This window comes from Gopherus flavomarginatus, chromosome 2 (genome assembly GCF_025201925.1).
Source record: "Gopherus flavomarginatus isolate rGopFla2 chromosome 2, rGopFla2.mat.asm, whole genome shotgun sequence".
Taxonomy (NCBI): domain Eukaryota; kingdom Metazoa; phylum Chordata; order Testudines; family Testudinidae; genus Gopherus; species Gopherus flavomarginatus.
This window is the reverse complement of record NC_066618.1, coordinates 187325156-187347027: the sequence shown is the minus strand read 5'-3', so window position 1 is coordinate 187347027 and position 21872 is coordinate 187325156. Positions and strand designations below refer to the sequence as shown.

The 21872-nt window shown below is 41.4% G+C and overlaps 1 protein-coding gene across 7 annotated transcripts in view; it reads right to left on the bottom strand.

Annotated features, from left to right (window-relative positions):
* Positions 1-10122: 10122 nt before the first annotated feature.
* MCUR1 (mitochondrial calcium uniporter regulator 1) overlaps positions 10123-21872 on the bottom strand; it is a 35418-nt gene continuing 23668 nt past the window's right edge. For 4 of the 7 annotated variants that reach the window (XM_050941655.1, XM_050941653.1, XM_050941650.1 and 1 more), the window contains 3 exons: positions 20839-20892; positions 17172-17286; positions 10123-14879 (listed from right to left, as the gene is read on the bottom strand). In XM_050941655.1, the coding sequence (XP_050797612.1) occupies positions 14824-14879; positions 17172-17286; positions 20839-20892 (225 nt within the window). In that variant the 3' untranslated portion in view covers positions 10123-14823. The remainder of the gene's footprint in view (positions 14880-17171; positions 17287-20838; positions 20893-21872) is intronic. The other 3 variants (XM_050941654.1, XM_050941656.1, XR_007772756.1) reach the window with 2 other exon arrangements.

Genomic DNA, 21872 nt, shown 5'->3' with positions numbered 1-21872 from the left:
ACCCCTGGCACACCAGGTGGACTGCTCTCATTATTGGACATTTATGTGGAATGCCAGCTCCTGAGAAGACCAAAGGCCTTAAGCTCGAAGGTGACCAACGTGAGCACCCGAGCCGAGAGATGACGCGTCCGTCGTCAGGCACATTGAGGGCTGGGGCAGATGGAACGGCATCCCTGCCCACACCAGGGAGGGAGTTAGCCACCATTCCAGAGAGCCTAGGGTGCTCGAGGGAATGGTGACTATCGTAACCATTGGGTCCCTGTCCGGGCAGTACACCGAGTTGAGCCAAACTTGGAGAGGACGGAGGTGGAGCCTGGCATGTTTGGTTACAAACTTGCAGGCAGCCATGGGACCCAGGAGACCGAGACAAGTGCGAGCCGAGGTCATTGGGAAAGTCTGCAGACCTCGGATGATTGTTGCCATCGCCTGAAACCGCGGCTGTGGTAAGCAGGCTCCGGCTAGATCGGAGTGCAGTATAGCTCCTATGAAGTCTAACCTCTGTGTGGGAACCAGAGTGGATTTTTCTATAGTGATCATCAGGCCAAGACGTGGGAATAGGTCCTTGACGATGCCCACATGATGAGTGATTTGTGTCTCGGAGTCTCCTCGGATAAGCCAATCGTCCAGATACGGAAAAACGCATATCCGACGTCGGCAGAGGTAGGTGGCAACTACGGCCATACATTTGGTCAATACCAGTGGGGCTGTAGAAAGGCCAAACAGCAGGACTGTAAACTGGAAGTACTGACGGTTGGCTAGAAAGCAGAGGTATCTCCTGTGCGGAGGGAAGATGGCGATGTGAAAGTACGTGTCCTTCATATCGAGGGCGGCATACCAGGCTCCAGGATCCAAGGACGGGATAATGGTTCCCAGGGATACCATGCGGAACTTCAACCTTATCATAAGCTGGTTGGGTCCTCGCAGGTCTAGGATAGGTCTGAGACCTCCGTTCGACTTGGGGATTAGGGAATAACGGGAGTAAAACCCCTTGCCCCTTTTGTCCATCGGTGTCTGCACCTCTTGTAAGAGGAATTGCTCATGAGAGGGGTCCCTGAAGAGGGACAGGGCTGGAACAAATTGGAGGTGGTACCCATACTCCAGCGTGCATAGGACCCAGCAACCTGAAGTTAACTGGGATCCCGCCAGGAGGAAGTAGGAGTGGGATCCCGGCCTGTAACTGGTACGCTGCCCTTGGGCGCACCGTTGGAAGTTCGTCTTTGGTCCCGGTGGTGGTTGCGAGGGACCTTGATCTTGGCCCTCTTGGGGTCCTGACGGTCGTCTGCGACCACCTTGGCCACGCCACCTGCCAAAGTCCTGTCTCTGGCTAGGCACAGAGTACGGCGGTGTGGCTGGAGACGGAAAGGCCTGTGTTTGGTCACCGGCATATGCACGCCGAGAGAGCGCATTAAGTCCCTGTTGTCCTTCAGGCTTTGCAGCCTGGGGCAGCCTTTGCCAGGAAGAGGCCTTTACTATCAAATGGTAAGTCCTGAATGGTATACTGCAGCTCCGGCGGGAGGTTTGAAACCTGAAGCCATGAGATGTGCCTCATGGCAACACCAGAGGCCAGAGTCCTGGCTGCTGAGTCTGCTGCATTCAACGATGCCTGGAGGGAAGTTCTGGCCATCTTTTTCCCTTCCTCCAAGAGGGCAGCGAACTCTTGGCGGGAGTCGTGAGGGAGAAGCTCCATAAACTTACCCACCGCCACCCAGGTGTTATAATTATAGCGGCTAAGCAAGGCTTGTTGATTTGCCACTCAGAGCTGTAAGGCCCCTGCAGAGTACACCTTGTGGCCAAGTAGGTTCATTCGCCTAGCCCCCTTCGATTTCGGGGCTGGCGCCTGCTGGCCAAGCCATTCCCTCTCCTTAACAGACTGAACGACTAATGAGCAGGGAGGAGGACGGAGATACAAGTAGTCGTACCCTTTGGAGGGCACCATATATTTACGCTCGACTCCCCTGGCCGCAGGAGGGATAGAGGCTGGGGACTGCCATATAGTACCAGCATTCGCCTGGATGGTCTGAATAAATGGGTAGGGCCCCTCTAGTGGGGCATCCGGCGATAGAATGTCCACTACCAGGTCCTCTGCCTCCGGGACCTCCTCCACCTGGAGGTCCATATTGAGTGCTACCTTCCTTAGGAGGTCCTGATGGGCTCTCAGGTTGTTGGTGGGCACATCAGAATCGCGGTCCTGAGCATAAGAGCTGTCTGCATGGGATGACACTGATGTGTGTCTGGATGGCCATGGAGGTGCTGAAAAGCCATGGGCAGAGTCTCTGTCTCTGTCTCTATCGGACCTTGTCCAACTTGGCACTGGCCGGCGTACCGGTACCTGGAACGAGATCCAGACCTGCGGCCAGAGCGGTGCTGGGAGATCGACCGAGATCTCGAGGCTCGAGGTCGGGAGCGGCTATGGGAGTCATGGTGCCTGTAGCGGTGCCAGGAGCTGGAACGGTGCCTAGAGTAGCGGGTCGGTGAATGGGATACTGATTGGTGTGGCGAGTGCGACCGGCACCGAGGAGGAGAACAGCACCGGGACTGCAAGTGGCGTCGGGAGCGAGAGTGCCGACAAGACCTGGATCGTCTGCGGGACTGTGATTATGAACGGTGCCGCTTGGCAATGAGATCCCTCACCATTGGGAATATCTCTGGCGTGGAGGGAACAGTAAGCTCAACCACAGCACGTACCAGGGAGCTGTCAGGCACCGGATTCGACAGCCCTTGTGGGACCGGGATCGATGGTGCTGACGTTGTCGGTGCCTCGGCAGGTGTCGGTGTCAGGTGATCCGACTTAGACGAGCTCTCAGGCTGCGGTGCAGTTGGCACGGAAGCAGCAGGAGCAGGGAGCTCAACCACGGCGCGTGCCGGGGAGCTGTCAGGCACTGGATTCGGGGGCCCCGTGGGACCGGAATCGATGGTGCCGACGTCATTGGTGCTTCTGCACGTGTCTGTCCCAGGCGATCCGACTGACACGAGCTCTCTGGCAGCGGTGCAGTTGGCACGGAAGCAGGAGTCGTCTTAGGCTTTCTCGACCTCGGAGAGAGGGAGCGGTGCGAGTTGACATCGGTGCCGGCGATGGCCGGTGCCGAGAGGCCTTGGCAGTACTGGTGTGGTCCGGTGCCAAGGAGGTGCTTCTGCCTGCCGAGTGACCAGCGCTCAGTGCCGAAGGAGGAGGGGTAAGTGACAGTCCCACTCCTTTTTGTTCTCGGCTTAAAAGCCTTACAAATGGGGCACTTAGCTGTCAAGTGCGATTCCCCAAGGCACTTCAAACAGGAGTTGTGCGGATCTCCTGTTGGCATCGGCTTGTGGCAGGCCGAGCCCCGTTTGAAACCCAGTGAGCTGGGTATGGGCTCTGGCACGGGTGCGGGGAAGGGGCTACTCCCCAAACCCCGCTAACTATTACTAAACTAACTATGTTAGTAAAGAAAAAAAGAATAACTATATATGGATAACTATATAACTATATACACGATAACGAACGAGAACTATGAGTAGCTAGGGAAGTGAAGGTCAGCTAAGCCGTGCTCCACTGTTCCAATGACCGACACGGGCAGTAAGAAGGAACTGAAGGGTGGCTGGGTCGGCAGGGGTATATATCCGGAGCCATGGCGGCGCCACTCCAGGGGGCGCCCAGCTGACCCACCGAGTGTTGCTAGGGTAAAAATCTTCCAACGAACGTGCACGCGGCGCGCACACACCTAACTGGAATGGATATGAGCAAGCACTCGAAGAAGAACCTGGTTACTTCTTTAGTACCTCTAGTCCCTGTTGCTCCAGAGGAAGAGGTACCTGAATCCAGATGAAAAAGAAGTTATAATGGAAATGCTGACACAGTCTCAACGATTTAACCAATGGAGACATTATGATATTGATGTCTTTAGTAATCATTTCTCACTAAGAAGAATATGTACAGCTTGTGTTATACACAGGTAGTTAAAAATGCAAACAGGACACTGTCATTTCTGTGTACTCCCACTACAGCAGGTTGAAAAAAAAACAACTGTACATCCAATGCACACTTGGTTAGGTTAGATGCACAATGGAAAAAGCCCCGATAAACATATTTGCCACAGAGATCAGAACAATAGTCCATCAAGGCTGGCATCCTGCTTCTGGTAGTAGCCTATGCCAGTTCTTTAGAGCAATATGAAAAGCTAACTCTCTACTAACCTAATTATAATGTGCTGCACATGGGGGAATAGGTCTTTCTTCCCACTGAAGAGGTAATGAGCATTTATCCATATTTTTCATTTCCTCTAGTTATGTAGTTGATGAGTAATTTCATTGATCTGGACCATATGGTGGTTTGAAAAACAAGTGAAGAGACCACAAATAAATTAAGAGCACTAGCCTCTTGGGATATGGTTCAAATATCACACACTGATCTACTCTAGGACCTTCCTATGATTGGTGCACCATTTCTTGTCTTTAAGGAGTCTGGGATCTGATCCAGGAAGAGCCTTCAGCCCCCCACTATCACAATAGAAGACTGAGGGGCCCCTCAGCAGAGACTCTGTGTTGGGATCCTACACATTTCCAGTAGAGAATCTTCTGGGTAATCCGCATGCTGGGGTGGCAGGATGCTCTCTCACACCACACTCATTCCCTTGCTGGGGTCCGCTCTGGGAGAAGACAGAACTCAGGCACTTGCCACCCTAGCAGAGGGCTCTCTGGGGACAGGTCAAAAAGTACCCTTCTGCTTTGGACAGCTGGATTTCCACTTAGCTCAGCTGGGGTAGAACTGGGAGGACTGGTCTGATGGGGGTGGGGACAGAGCAAGGCAAGCAAACTCTCCTCATGACTCACAGCTCTGGGTGGAGTAGAAACTATTGCAGCTCCTGCCTCTTATAAAGCAGATACCTCATTCATCAAGGAGCTCCTTGTTCCTTTCAGGCTATAACAACAATGACCTCATCAGGTTATCATGTGATCCCTGAGCTCAGGGTCCTAGGCACAGACTTGTTACTTAATCAAGCCCTGCCTTTAGTGTATGCTGGCCAAAATTGCATTGCAAGCTCCTGTCTAATTTGCTGTTTGTTCATTGTCACTTCTAGGTCTCTTAGCATTACTGCTTGCTAGGTTTCTCCATCCCACTTGAATTCTTCCCCCCCCAGAAATATCAGTTTGCTTTGTATCATGAAGAATCTAATTTTGATATTTTCTGCTCACATATCTAATCTCTCTCTTCATGGGTACTTGCAACTCCTTATGATTTAGTCTCTTCCATGAGTTTTACCACCATACTGCTTATTCCTACTATATCATTAATGATGATTAAGCATCGTTTCCTTTCAGTCATTGACAGTGTATTAAAAAAGTATAGGTTAGAGTTATGCCTAAACACCCTACATAGAGCATCATTACATTTGAGATTTTAAAAATCTACAGAGGTGGACAATGGTAGTCCACCCAGAAAATAATCTATATTTAACTAAACAAAACTAATGTTATTTCTGACACACTATCACCACTAGTTAAAAGAAGGGCTAGGCAGCCAAAGGCAGTTCAAATGCATTTGTTAAAATGTAGCTTTCTTTACTACTACATGCATTCAGGCTTATTACAAAGGGCAATCAGAGGCACTGCATACTTCTACTCATATATGGACTGTGGATAAACCATTTTAGTGATGGTTTTTTTCTCTCACTTGCTACTATTTAATCTAATGAAAGTGTTTATACCTCACAGCATGGTGGCTTTTTAAAAACCTTTTCATGCTTTTCTATCTATGTTCTTGTCTTACTCCAATATTAAAGTGCCTATTGGGCCTTGCTGTTTTGGTGCACATGTTGATGTTTTAACAGTACATTAGCTTTGAAGCGGCAAGTTGTTTAGTACAAAAGTCTCAGTCTCAGACTGATACCTATCAGGAGATTATGTGTAAAAGTTTCATTACCAACTATCCCATTGACTTCAGAGTGGGATGATTTGTAAGTCAGATGTCTCTGGGTTACATTCTGTTGCATTAAAATTACTTTGCTTTATGTTAAAACCCTAAAATGAAAGGAAACACGACTTTGTTGCCAACTCATGCTTTTATAGTGAGATTCACTATTTGGAGTTTTTCCTTCATGTCACTGCTCCTGGATTCTTGTGAGTAGGTAAAATTCTCAGCTCTCATATTTTAAAAATGTATGCAGGAAAAAAAAAGCTTAAACAGAACCCTGAAAGTTCAAAAACCAGAAGACATTAAAAGAATCCAAAAGATATTAAAATCTCATGATTTTTTGAGCTTACATATGATTTTATAATGCTTGAGGTCAGCAATATTCTATTTTTGACTGTACTGGAGTAGGACTACAAAAGTGCCATTTTATTTGTTTCTACTTGAAAAAAATATACATTTCCTTTTGCTATGCATATGTAAATATTGGCATGCATGAGAATGGAGGTGAAGCCCTACTAGACATTTACCCCTGAGACTACATGCCTTTGCTTTGGCAGGTGGTTATTACCTGAGTTTGCTATATCAAACTAGATTAACTTCACTGAAAAAAATAGGACACACAACCCAAGAACACCTTGTTATCACAATCAAGTTTATAACTCAGTGCAATAAGAATCTGCCAGGCAGGTTAGGAAGAACCTGATTCTCCAGCAACCCAGGATAACCAAACATCTGATTTGATCAAGTGAAAGTTATCTGCTTACACTGCCTGCTGGAAACAACACTGTTGACATTTCAGAAATCCTGGGTGCATTTGGACTGAGTGGTTAAAAGGGAAGAATGAAGGGAAAAGCAGCACCCTTTTGCCCCAGAGCTAGTCTTCGAGGTGTCTGACCATAAACCATAGGTTCCCCCAAATCTGAGGGAGAAAGAAACCAAGCAACTGGCTGGATAACATGCATCTTACAATGGAAATTAACAACTATACTGGAAAATATTATAATGATTATTGTAATAAACATTTTCATTGGACAATAAAGGCTTTATGGATCTGACCACAATATAAATACAGTGTTTTAGAATACTACTGATGGGATGTCCAGATGCTGCAATGAATATTAAAATAGTGTGTTCTCACTCAAAAATTAAAAGGTGATTGAGCAGCAGACAGAAAAAAGGAAAGAAAATGCTGTTTGAGTGATATACGTGTCACAATGTTGGCAGTTATAGCCAGCAGACAGACATGCAGATTTGCTCAGGAAGCAAGAATATGAAAATCTCTCTCACTCATTAGGTGTGGTCGTTAGGTGTGGTCCTTAGGCTCCCAGCAAGTTACTGGTGCAGCCAATGCAGGCGCCTCAGTGATCAACATGAGTTTATAACACCTTAGCCTGCCACTCTCCTAAGAAATTCAACCCTTACATAATATTCTAACATTCTCCTTTACTCAGCATAACAAGCCGACGTTCACTGATGTTCTCTTTATAAAGGTGAGCATCAAATAAAAAAACTGAAGTGGAATTAAGCACAGTTCTATGATGCCTGTCCCAAATAGGCTAGTGGGTCATTCAGCACAGAAGTTTCAACTCACCTTTTAAAAAATTCCTGCCCCGTCCCCCCATCTTTGAATCATCGTGGTACTTCCCAGTTCACATGTATCCCAGAATGCTTCATTTGGTGACATCACAAATATAATGGGGGTTGCAATGACAGTTCTGGAATTTGAGAATTCACATTGAGATTCCTTCAGTGAAGAAACAGTAAGATTTTAGGGGAATTTTTTTTAAAGTTAATTAAATTGTATTCAGGGGTCCTGTCAGCAAGGCTCTGTACATTTGTCCCTAAGGAAAATTTCGTACAAATATTTGATACAATCCATGTAATGTATTTAACTATACCTTTGCCATAACAAGATGATGGATAAAACAAGAATTGCTTAGGACTAAATTCTGATGTCCCAACAGAACAGGGCATAATAATGCTTTAAAAAAGTTGCATTGTCTGCCCAAAGTGTGCCACACAACATCCTGACAGATTACTCAGAGCAACAGAGAGGATGCTTGTGGATTACAAGCTGGTTAGACATTTTTATAAACACAATGACTTTATCTTTTACCCCTAGGCCCTGCCCTGCTCTCCAATCCCACCATTCCCCTCCTGGTTATGACATTGAAGGCCTACATTCAGATGCAAGCCAAGCTAAATCTTGGCTTCTAAGTTTTCCAACACATACAGGGATATTCTGCACTGCAGCTAAAATAGCTTTAAAGCCATGAAAATGAGTCTAATTTTGAGCTAATGAGGGAAATTATTTTCAAGACTGTGAACTGTACATACATTTATCTATGTTCATTATAAACATTCCAAAAGATTTAAGTACCACAACAATTTGTGACCACATGCTCTTCCATGTCCCAGGCAAAACACCAGGGTTGAATAGGACACAAAAATGTCAGTTATTGAGGCAGTTTCCCACACCCTACCTGTGAAAGGATTCCCTGCAGCAGTTGTAGAAGGCCCCTCAGGCCTCTCTCAATTAGCCCTGTCTGAGCCAAAGTCCTTTTATAATCAAGCAAAGAGCAAATCAATAGCTTTGGCAGAGCCTACCTTCCTCCACAGGGCTCTGGCAGTCAGCAGTGTCTATAGAGATCCTAGACTGGTCCTTTCTTTCAAAGAGCAACACATAACAGATCTATTCTTCTCCTTAGTCAGCCAGCTAGTGAGCTGTCCTCCTCCCCTTTTTAACTTCCCCTTCATTACCTGATTGCAAGGGCAGGTGTAGCTGCTTGGGGCTGAGTGGGCCCAGAGCAGCTTTTTAGCCCTTGCTGGCTCAATGTGGCCTTGGTATATCCCATCACACAGTTCAATTTAAAATTCTCACACAACATTGTATATGCACAACTTACCCTTTTAAAAACATCTGCCCAATATCTGTAATGTGAAATTTTAAAGATACAACAAGAAGGGACTGTCCATTTAATATTAATCACAACTTTACTATTACAAAACCTGTAATAAAACTGAGCAACCAATACACTTTTAAAAAGAGCTTGATAGGAGGTAGGTGGGTGGGGGGAGAGCTGCAAGGAGAGGGAAGGAGAAGTTAGCATAACTGGAATATTAGGCAATGTTCATCTACCTTGAGGACAGGAATAAACATTAGCCAAAACTATAGATTTTGCTGTACAAAGTTGTTTTTGATATTCTGTGTTTTGATTTGTTACCAAGTGGGCATCACCCCAAGCAATTAAGTCTCCATAGGAAACAAGTCTTTAAGGACAGGGTGAGGTGGGGAAATGCTACACTAATACTCAGCACTTTTTATCCCAAGCCTTGTCTACACTTGCAAAAATTAACTGTTGATAACAGGCATCTACTGGTGTTGTTGAGTTTAGAGACATGCAAAAAGCTTAGCCATGTTGTTCTGCACTATTTCAGGAACAACAGTTAAAAGCACATGTTGCAAACACGTCAGCAATGTAGTTTTCCTAGTGTAGTGTAGACAAGGCTTCACTTAGTGCCAAGTCACTCAAAAAAGAAAGTGTAGAAAATACTTTGTTATTCCTTAGCTCAGCTTAGTGGCTGCTCTTACCTTTCTTTCCACAGTGTATGTCTGCTTGATTTGACTTCTCTGTTGCTCTAAAAATATATTTAATGTAAGTCAAGCTAATTTGGATGCCTGACTTATCTGGTGCAGTAGCTGGCATCTGGAGAAAACTGACCACAGAAGAGACTGATGAAGGTAAATGCCTGCATCGGCTGTCTGTGAGCTAAGATCAAGTGTGAGTCGTCTCTTGGCTTATCCAAGGCCACGATCAAGTGTCTTGATGGTTTTGGTCTTTTAGCCTCAAGATGAAAACCTTGTCTGTGTCTCTGGGACCTTGAAGTAAAAATATGATCTAAGTTATATCTGTTCTTATCAGTTTAATATCTAATGGATCACAGGAATAGAAAAGGCAGGACTCAGACCAAACTTATTTCCTCTAAAGCCGTAGCAGAGAACAGCTAGTGAAGACTATTGTGATCACACAGAAATCTGAATGCTCTACAGGGAATAAGGCAACAATTACTTCTAAATAACTTCTGTCAGGAACATAACAGTCCTTGAAGTGGTAGAGGAGCAATGTTCAGAAAAATGGTAAAATGTGATACGCTGCTAAAAAGTATATTCCACTAATCTTGTGCTAAGAAGAATAAAATTCTCAATTATATCAGCTTTGATAATAATAGGCAAGTCATTTTGCTGGCATATACGCTTTTATTTCAGATTAAAAAATACCAAATATTCCAGACATTTCCTTAATGGCAAAGGTCAGTTTTCTATTTATGCACTTAACATGAACAGTTGATGATGTAACAATTGCTCAAATGGAATGTACTTTTTTAATCTGTATAAATATAAATAGCTGTACAACTAAAAACAAGATATAATAAAAAATTAAAAATGCATTATGAAACTATAAAGTGATCAAGAAATAGATTTATTTTTCAAATACAATTCCTGTTCCAGTATATTTTTTTAAAAAAATCAGTATATCTATTTTTATGAACTTAATCATGAAAAGTGACTATGTATGCATTGTGCTGTTTCGTGTTCAGTGTCTTTCAAACAGAATTTTTGCTTAGTTTAGAAGCAAAAAGGATCACTCTATTTGAGCCTTGAAAACTTACATTGGGATGTGAAAATCAGTCTTGCCCATGCATTGTGACTAGTAAAACAAATTGGCAACTGGAATTCAGCTAACAATTATGCTGATAGAAAAAAATAAAATTGTGCTGTGTCGACTCTGCAGGTGATAGGAGGAGTGAAAAAAAAATCCCTTTTTTTCCCATGGTGGTAAAGCAGACATGACTTGCAATACATGTAGAGTGAAATCCTGGCTCCATTGAAGTCAGTAAGAAATTTTGCTATTGACTTCAGTGGGGCCAGGATTTCACTCAGTGAGTACATATGTTAAGAGAGAAAATGTCATTTTATAGTGTCATTTACTGACCATAAACACACTTTAAAGCTTTTAGTATATTTTTAGTATTGTCAAACTTTTGGTTTGAGATATGATCCTGATTTTAGATGGTTTTAATGATCTTTCTAATATTTTGGTCACATTGCAAGATCCAAGGCAGTTAAAATAGAAGCAAATCATTTAAAAGTGAGACAAATAGATGAAGTAATAGTGACAAGACCTTGAGTGGCTAGACTGTTTGCTGGCATAGACACAGACAGGCAGAATAGGAAAAAGGATGCAGATGAACTATGCCAGGGTATATAAAAATGGATAAAGAAAGAAGAATAACATTCAGCAATTACAGCAGAGGATTCAGGTATATGTAGTTAAAAGCAATAGACTGCTTCTGGCACTGTGAAGGCAGATACACAGTATATTAACATTAAGGCAGATCATGTGTGTAGAACAATCAAGGAACATTTCCAGTTAATGCAAGGAAAATATCTAGTTTTAAACAACTCTTCTTTCTCTACTCATGGTTTTAGCACATAAGCCCTTAACACCACACTTTAAAAAGGACACAATCAAGATTTTTAATATCGACAGGTGTAGGATAATTTAACTGTAAGGAAACAGAAATAGGTTAGAACTTACTAGGAAAGAGGCCTTTCTTGGTTACAGATTTTAACTAAACAAATGTAAGCAAAATAAAAAAAACTGTAAGAACTCCCATCTCAGTTTCTTCTTCCTACTAGTATATTTACATTTAAAGTTTGTTTTGTGGGAGGTCCTCCTTAATTCACATTTGCTCCCCAGAGCCCCAAGGCTTATTATAGGATCAACCTGTATTTCTGCAGTGCTCTCTCTGCCCAATCCCCCACCCATCCAAAGAAAACAACCTCTACCCCCCATACAATCCCCTCTGCAAAACTTTCTATTCATGCTGGCCTAAAGGTACTCAGAACTTGAACTCCCATTCCCTGCCCAGCAGCATACTGTCCTACTGATACAAAATTAGGCTGCCTTGAAATTTTCAGAATTGCAGTGGTTTTATAGAAAGACAAAAGCCCACCCAGCTTGCAGCTATGCCAGACAACCACACCTTCTGAACTGAGGTCTACCAGTACAAAGCCAAAATTTTGAAATCTGATACGAAAATCCATTTCAAATCCTGATGAGAAATATGCTATAATACTGAAGACATTATGTAGCATGTGCACAGAAAAAGGCTTTTAGAGAAATTAAGGAATGGAGAATTAATGGCAGTGGAGTTGGGTTTCCCAGTTGCCGCTTGTAGTTATCATTTGTTCTTTGGATCAAATCTTAACACTCCAAAAACTAATTCATGGGCACTGATGTGCTTGCTCCTCATCTGAATCAGGAAGCTGGATTTTGATTTTAAGGATCAGATTGGAAGGGATTTATTTGAGCTTTTCAAATGTAGAAAGGGAGTTTGCACTTTTTTTTAATGCCAGTGTAGGTAAAGATATTACAGCTTGTGTGAATACGTCAGAAACTATCATCACTGATCTGCAATGGCTTTTAAATGCACAGCAAACTGCATCTAACAACATATCTGATTTAGAAATTTCATGGCCTTGAGCACCATACCTGGAGACTTTACAGGCTTGGAATACTGAATGTTTCCTATTTTTTATGTTGCCCCTTTTTGTGAACTTTATTAATTCCAGTCTACAGCAAACATTGAAAGTGCTGTTTTTCCTTCAAGATCCATTTCTGGAGCAAAAAAACAAAACAAAACAAAACCATTTATAATCTTGCAGCTTTATTTCACTGCAAAAGTCTCAGATCCTCTTCTATAATCTCACTTCTCAGCAAAATTCACTCGACATCTGAAATTAAATATGCAGATTAAATTATTTACAATTCACTAATATTTTAGTCATATGACAATTCATTAATTGCTTAGGCATTCAGGTGACCAAAGATATATTCTTGTTACCCTGGAATATATAGTTCCCACTAAGTGATTTTTTTATATATATAAAAGACTGAAGTAGGTCACAGCTAATGTTTACCTAAATTATAATGCCTGACACTTTAAAATAGTGACATTTTAAATAAATATGAAAATCTAGCTTTAACACAACCCTTAAGAGTTGCATAATTATTATAGCTTTTCCACACACACAAAACCAATTCAAAAGATGCTGGTAATTTGGAGGATGTTGTTTTGTAATACTAGCTTCCTTTACACTGCCTCTTGAATGTTCTCTCCTTTTCAGTGTTTTATAGAAGTCTTTTTTTTCATGTTGTTAATTAACTGTTAGCAGCTGGGGTAAGGTTTACTAAATTAAGAATCACTACTAATAGGAAAGACCAAATGGTTATTTTTATTAAGAGTGATTAAACTCAGATTACTATTATTAGAGTTAAATTTTTAATGATTATCCATTAGCCGTTAGGCCCAGGGTAGTCCTAGCTTTTGTAAGATATTTCTACCTCCATCTGGCCTCCTCTCTGCCTTCATATAACAAATGATAGCCTCAACAGCCAAGGAAGTTCAATGGCTACTGGGGTAGATATACACAAGTTAGCCAGCCTGCCAGGACTTCAATAAACAAAGCAGGGAGCAAAACTGGTATGGTACTCTGCCAGCCTTTACCATCAGCCCACAGAGAGGGAAAAAAACAAAAAGAGAAGCTAAGCAGAGAGACAGGACCCCAGGGTAATGAGTGACTGGACCTGGCAGCTCTATTTGGTGGTTGACCCTGGACATATTAGCCCCATTTCCCTATAATTTCCCCTCATTGCTACCATTAGTGGAAGCATTAATGTAGGGAAGGCATTGATATTGTAACTACCATTCCATATGGCTTTGCTCTGTGCAAGATTAAACAGTGGATAGTCTACATTAGTGCTCCTACCATTGCTACCAGTAGAGGAGCTGTACCATTCATAGAACCAGTGGGGGAAACTTTTGGGAAAATGGCTAGTGCAGATATTCCCTTAGTGATCACAGCCCTAAGGCTGTCACTCTAGTAAGTGATAGCCAATTGCTCTTTCCTCCCTAGAAGAGAACTAATCAGCTTTAATTCTCACCTCAAGAGTAAAAGAAGCAATTCTCTTCTATCAATCAAGCAGTGACAGAGAGCAGTTTGTATCTCTACATAGGCTTGCAGAAGAGATTAATATCAGCTATTAGATCTTACTGCTCTTCAAACATCTATTCCAGCTTTAGTACAAAATTTACAATTAGCATGTGCTATGAGTTTCAGAACCTTGTGCGTCCTAAATGTGAGTTCTTAAAATGCTACGTAAAAAAACACAAAGGTCTTAGAGACACTGTTTCATTATACAACACTTTTTCATGAAACATAATTGTTTGTTTGGACGGCAACTTGGAAAACAAACCATGATGCAAACATTGTAAAAATTAGTATAACAGACAGAAAAAATATTTCTTTACAATATACGAATACATTTTATTAACAAAGAGGAAGTGTCTGAGCTGTGCATTAATCCAGCAGTGTTTCACTCCAAAGGCCTGGGTCCAAAATTGCCATAAAGTCACTAATTAAATACATTTGGAGATTTTAAATGTATGACCAAATTCTGTTCTGATACATACAGCTGCTATTGCACATGCATATCTTGGCAGAGTCTGGCATATAATTCCTAGTAGATTCTTTGACACATCACACAGTCACTACACCATTTGGTATAACATGCAGTCTGCTTAACCTAGGCTCTAAAATTACAATAGGAAAAGGATGTTGCATGTCAAGATTGAGGGGAATTGGCAGAGCTGTGCAGACTATGCCTGGTTTGTGCCAGAGGTAATCTTCTCTCTATATTTATTCCCAGGCACATTTTGGTTACATTTTCAATATAGATTATTTTAAAAAATAAATATAAATAAAATAGTATCGACTCGCTTTAAAGTGAAGACTGAATTCTTGAAGCTTGGAGAAAACATCCTTGATTTTCATAAGGCAAGAGAGGCACAAGTCCTTTTAAACAGATGCTTTATTATATCCACAGACGATAAAATCCCAGTGCTACAGTAAGACATGTAAATACTGAACCTGAAAGAAAACACAAGTTAGTGTGAAAATGAGAAAAGGTGAGAATACATTGCTAGTTCTTGTATCACTTCCTCAGGAAGCAGTATTGCAATTGCAATTACAATGAATTTTTACAAGTTATGGCTATATATATTTTTTTTTAAGAGAACAAGTTATTCATCTCCAGAGTACAAACACAACTTCAGTAGGAAGGTGACCACAAAATGACAAAAGAGAAGAAAGGAAGGAAAGAGGGAGTGAAGGAAAAATGGGCTGGAAAGCTATCAGTAGTATTGAAAAATCCTATCATTGCTTACCATTCCAAATAAGTTAGATCAACATGGCAAGTTATGGTTACGATACGAGGAAATAAAGATAATATGAACATTAGTAGCAAAGTCCAATATCTTGCAAGTCCTATAGTTTTTTAAACCTCACTTATAAAGAATAGATTTAATTTGTTGAAAAGTTTATCCTTTAACAAGTTTGCCACTCTGTCTTTGTGAGTCCTCGTCTCCTTCTCACAGTCACCCTCCAAAAAGTAAAGAGTGTTTTACCTTTGTCTTTAATAAGTGATCACACAAACATAAGAACACCATATTGGGTCAGACCAATGGTTCATCTAGTCAGTATCCTGTCTTCAGACAGTGGCCAATGCCAGATGCTTCAAAGGGAATTAACAGAACAGGCAAATATCAAGTGATCCATCCCCTGTGGTCCAGTTCCAGCTTCCGGCTGTCAGAGGCTTAGTAACATCCAGAGCATGAGGATGCATGCCTGACCATCTCGGTTAATAGCCATTGATGGACCTATCCTCAATGAACTTATCTAATTCTTTTTTGAACCCAGTTACAGTTTTGGCAATGTGTGTTATGTGAAGTAGTAATTCCTTTTCTTTGTTTTAACTGTGCTGCCTATTAATTTCATTGGGTAACCGCCTTGTTCTGTTATGTGAAGGGGGAAATAATACTTCCTTATTTATTTTCTCCACACCATTCATGATTTTATAGACGTCTATCATAAAACCCTCCCTCCCCCTTGGTGTTTCTTTTCCAACCTGAACAGTCCCAGTCTTTTTAATCTCTCCTCATATGGAAGCAGTTCTATTCCCTTAATCAGGTTGCAATCACTTTGGAGGACAGGACTAGAATTCAAAATAACCTTGACAAATTAGAGAATTGTTCTGAAATCAACAAGATGAAGTTCAATACAGACAAGTATAAAGTACTTCACTTAGGAAGTGCAATCAAATGCACAACTACAGAATTGACTAGATGGTAGCACTATTGAAAAGGATCTGGAGGTAACAGAGGTTCATAAATTGAATACGAGTCAACAATGTAATGCAATTGTGAAAAAAAGGCTAATATCTTCCTGGGGTATATTAACAGAAATATTGTATGTAAGATGTGGGAAGTAAATGTCCCACTCTGGTCAGCACTGGTGAGGCCTCAACTGGAGTTCTGTGTCCAATTTGGGTGCTAGGCTTTAGGAAACAGGTGTATAAATTGGAGTGTCAAAAGGAGAGCAACAAAAATGATAAAAGGTTTAGAAAACCTGACCTATGAGGAAAGGTTAAAAAAACTAGGCATGTTTAGTTTTGAGAAAAGAAGATTGAAGGGTGAATTGATAACAGTCTTCAAATATGTTAAGGGCTGTTGTAAAGAGGACAGTGATCAATTGTTCTCCATGTCCACCGAAGATAGGAAAAGTAGTCACGGGCTTAAGCTGCAGCAAGGGAGATTTAGATTAGCTATTAGGAAAATTTTGCTAACTATAAGGAGAGTTAAGCTCTGGAATAGGTTTCCAAAGGGGGTTGTGGAATCCCCGTCACTGGAAGTTTTCAAGAACAGGTTGGACAAACATCTTCAGGGATGGTTTATGTTATTTGGTCCTATCTCTGCACAGGGGGCTGGATCTGATGACCTCTCAAGGTCCCTTCCAGCATTCCATGTCTATGAAAGTGTTCTTTACATACAAATGCCCAAAGGCTGAAAAACAGTACTTCAGCACAAGGCATTACTTCAGCACAGGACATTAATCGTACAAGCTGAACTGTTCCAATTAATGGACAGGTTTCCGTTACATCACTAACCACTCTTGACAGGCAATCAGACCATTTCTCTTTTCATGTAAATAAATTTAAGCACGATTCAACGGGTAAGCATGTGCCTAACTTTAAGCACACAAATAATCCCACTAAAGTCAAAGAGTCTACTCAATGTGCTTAAGTCCCTTGCTGAATCAGGGCCTTTAATAAGAGAGTTGAATACAACTCTAACGTGAGTGCATCTATTTGTCAGAATTCCTTACCTGCTAAGTATTTAATATTATCAAGCTTGTGCGATTCCAACATTGTTTTCAGTCCTGCAACTTCTGTGTCTATTTTCCTATCTGTTTGAGTTAGAGCTCGGTCCTGTTGTGCATGCTAGAAACAAAGCAGAGTATTAAGTTATTTGAACATAATTGAACCTAAACTAAAACTAAATAAACTAAATAAAACTAAATCTCTTTCCTTTCTGAATTACTTTTTTTGGCTCTCCCTTCACTCTTGCAGATTCAGTACTTTAACAATGTATTAAAAACTAAAAATAAGCCTCTCTCAGGAGGCTTCTGTAGTTATACTCCCTCCTCTAAGAAGTACTACATAATGTTATATTTCTTAAGAAGCCAGAGGTTTCCCTTACAGTACTGAAAATTCATACCACCACATTTAGGGGAACACAATTATATAAAACTTATTGCTCTGCTGTAGTGTTTTTTAAAAAAGACTATAAAACATATTTCCTGATGGATTAATTACAATGGTGACTTCATATCAAATTTACAATTAGCTGTAGAGTCCATCATAAAACCCTGTTCACAGGGTTTACTTTAAAAATTCATGCTGACTATACTTGACCTACAGCTTCTGTGCCTGATCCTACAATCCTTACTTAAACAAATTTCCAACAAAATAAAATGGGAGTTTTGCCAGAATATATATATATAATCTGGCCCCATTTTTATCTCACTCATCTGCCCACTTCCTTCCCAGCACTAGATTATAGTTAAGGATGCAACATCAGCATTCCCTTCTTTGCTGTTGGTGATTTGTATCACACCTTGAAGAGGTGCAGATAAACAAGGTACTGAGAAACTGGCAATATACATGAATGGTGGACATACTGAATATGTACCAGTCTGGGAAAACAAACGTGCCTGGACTAGTAAGGGATGATCTGGCTTTATTGAGGCTTGATCCTAGCTGATCTTTCTGATCAGCTTGTTTCTGAGGAGAAAAAGCATGCCCCTGGAAGCTCAATCAGGGAAATTAGATGGTACCCATTCTCCAGGCCTGTGGGAGCTAATGCTAGGAGCAGAATCTCACCATTCCTGTTGGTTTCATTTGTAAACATCTCCACCATGGAAACAACCACCTTGATACAATCTGATCAAGTTTTTGTTTGGTTAGCTCCCACTGTTCTACCATTCGCTTAAGACAACTAAGCAAATCAACATGACTGTTGGGCTTGCCACAGATTTACATAGCTTTGTTGTGCAGACCCAGGTGTTCCAATTATGGAAGAATTTTCTGGCCTCTCTTTTTAGACTTTCACTTTCTGGTCCATCTTGGCAGTTGATATGAGTCTAGTAGTTCTGTTGTCATCTTCCAAGCGAACAGTTGCAGTTCCCAGAAGGCCTCTTGGGAGGAAGCTAACTATTGCATTTCCTGCTTCCCACAGCTCCAGGAAGTTGATGCTGAGCTGGGATTCCTGGGAAGATCACTTGCCATGACTCATGTCCCATCTAAGCTCTCCTTCCCAAAAGTTGGTGTTGGTTGCCATGCACACTATTGGTGCATCTGCCAAAGCTGTGTCCTTGTTATCACTACTGAAGGGACTGGACATCTGAAGGGACTATCAACACATGGTCCATATCCTGAACCAGGTACCTCCACGCCTGACTGGGAAGTTCTGAAGGAGATGAAAGTTAGAGTACTCAAGGTACTTTTCCCTTCCTCACAGGTCTTTTATCATATGGATCAACTGAATGTATTAATGTGCTGAGGAACTGCAGCTTGTGTTATGTCAAATTTCTCCTCTGACAGTACTAAAAGACCCAGGTTGGTTTGGAATTCATAAGGTGGGGTAAGGGAGCTCTTCTGAGGATTCACTATGCATCTATTATGTTCCAGGAACTAGATGATTTGGTGAAAATGGCAAGCTCATATGATTGCACCTTTGATAGCAGTTTATCCAGAAAGTGGTAGAACTGGATGTCCTCTTATCTCAGAATAGCAGAAAAATCATTAACTTTGTGAACACTCCAGGGCTGGGTATCAGATTAAAGTACACTGCTTGAATATGATAATTGTTATTCCTGAATGTAAAATATAGGAATCATTAGTGGCAGGAATGTTTTGGAATGTGATTATTCTTGAGATCTATGAAATATAAGAAATAATTCCCAAGATTTCTTATGCCAGATCTTTAAATCTCCATCCTGAAATGAGTTCTGTACACCGAGAGGTTGAAGATTGACAAGAGCGGGCTGACAGTGCAAAGAGGTGACCATCTGAACAAGAGCCATTTGATATAGCTGGCTGGGTACCACTCTACAGCTGAGGATCTATTGTTAGGCTTGGAGTCCCCTACCTTCCTCAAGGGGCTCTCCCAAAGAGTCTCTCTGCCAACACAAACCACACTGGGAAAAGATAGCAAAAAACTCCTGAGGAAAGGAATGATCAGAGAGAAGCAGAGATTTCCTCAACAGCTGAGTACAGAAGCAGAAAACTGGGGAGTCACATTAATGCAGTTGACTAGTTATACCTGTTGAAGATGTCAACAGACAAATTGCATGCGGAGGGGAGAGCAAAGAGGCTAGAGAAGATCCTTTTGCTGGGCTCAGATTTAGAAAGGGTAGAAAAACCCAGCAGTTTCAAGCAGTTTCCATGATAGAGACAATGTCACACACAAAAGTTCTCAAAATAACTCAAACCATATAAAAGATGATAATTGAATTGAATATTTATATATGTTCAGGGTTTTGAGAACATAAAACTCCATGTGAGCTTTGCTTTCATGTGCATCATGTATTCCTGGGGGAATTCTGCTCCACTGCGTGATGCAAAATTCACACAGTAATTAATGTTATGCGCAGAATTTCCATTTCCTCCCACAGAAATGGGCTGCAGAGCTGCTGGCTGCCACGAGGGGGTACTGGACCCAGCAGAGCTCAGTTCACAAATAGAAGACTCTACCGGGGGAAGAGGAGGGAGCTGGAGGATTCCCAGCAGCTCCTGTTCTCAGCATGCCGTGAAGGAAGGAGGCGGTGTGCAGGAAATTCCATGCTAGCTTGGGACCCAGCATTGGGCTATTTCTCCCTCTGGATCTCTGGGAGGTAAGGGGTGTGGGTATCTGGGCTGGGGTGTGCCCTGCGCCTGGGCTCTGGGGGGTACGGAGTATGTGCGAGTGTCTGCGCTGGGTGAAGGGGGGGCATGCAGATGGGCTCTGGGGAAAAGGGGCAGAGAAACGGGAACTGAGTTGTCATAGGGGTTTCTTTAACTGTCTACTCCTGGAGGAATTTTTTTGTGCCTCTATTGTTACAGACATAGTTGCTGACAGGTATTTTGAAATAAATTACAAAATAATTTAAACTGGCATGATTACGTAGTGTTATTTTGGCAAATAAAATACGCAGAATTTTACAATATTGTGCACAGAATTTTTTATTTTTTGGCACAGAATTCCCCCAGGAGTATTCATGTATGTACAGCATTATATTTCAGTTACCTGTGTAGTAATGTCATAGTACTACATATAAGTACACAACAAACTATTTAAAACTAGCTAAAAACTGAGTTTTGTACATTTAGGATACCTGATATATGGACATTTAAATACTAATGTTAAAGATGTTTGTGCCTGCTTACAGTACACAAATACAATAAGCCTTATTATATCATTCAACAATCCATTCTTAAATTCTAAATTCTTACCATTGCCACTATTTCTGTCCTTATTTCCAGCAGTTTTTTTTCATTAATTGAATACTGAAGGAAAAAAGCAAACAAAAAAAGCATTATTCTCTCTTCTGAATTTCTTCCCAGCTTCACATTAGTACTTTTGCTTAGTTTCCAACATCACTGTTATAATTCGTAAGCTGGAATTCTTCTGTGTTTGCCAACAATATTTAGAGTTACCATTGTAGAACAGATGTTGCTCTTTGGAAGAAAACAGAGTTTAAGCCAAATGTTTCAGTAAATCTCAGAGTTATAAGGGCAGCAGATCTTCTACCAGAAACCACCCTTTAATTATGGCAATATGTTTGCTGATTGGCAATGGGAAAGGATTGCAGATCTGCACTTAAAAACACACACACACACACTTCATCAACACTAGCCCCATAACTGAGGCTAGATTTAAATATTCTGCTGTGTTCACTTATGCATGGCTTAAAGAGGACAAGGTTAGATTTTAGCCACTTTTCTCACACACACGCCCCCCTCCACCCAATACAAAGTTTAAAAAAAAAAAAAGCAGATTTAATTGTCATATATAGTTGTTTAATCAAGATTAGATTTGTTTGCCACTTGAAATTTTGGAGTGACAGTGAAAGAAAAGATGGGTAGCCCTTCTTTTAATTTGTAATTAACACTATTAAAAATCATTGTATTTGTCAAATATAATATGTTTATGTCTGGTGGTAATCCATTAATTGGTCTATGAAACCCGAAGGATGCATCACAAATCCACATAATGTTCTTGAGTTCTATCTGTGTCTTTGATTGAACTAACAGATCATATAAAATGGGGGATGGGTGGGAATATCACATGTCGCAAAGAAAAAGATTACTGCATGCTTGCAATACCTGAAACACATCAGTATCAAAGTTAGGAGAGACTCTGGTGAACAGAGAGGGGGACAAAAATACCACAAACATCTTCACGCAATATTTCTTTTTAAACAAGTGATAAAAAGGCAGATTATCTACACCAGAACCTAATTTAAAAGTGCAATGTTTTTCAACCA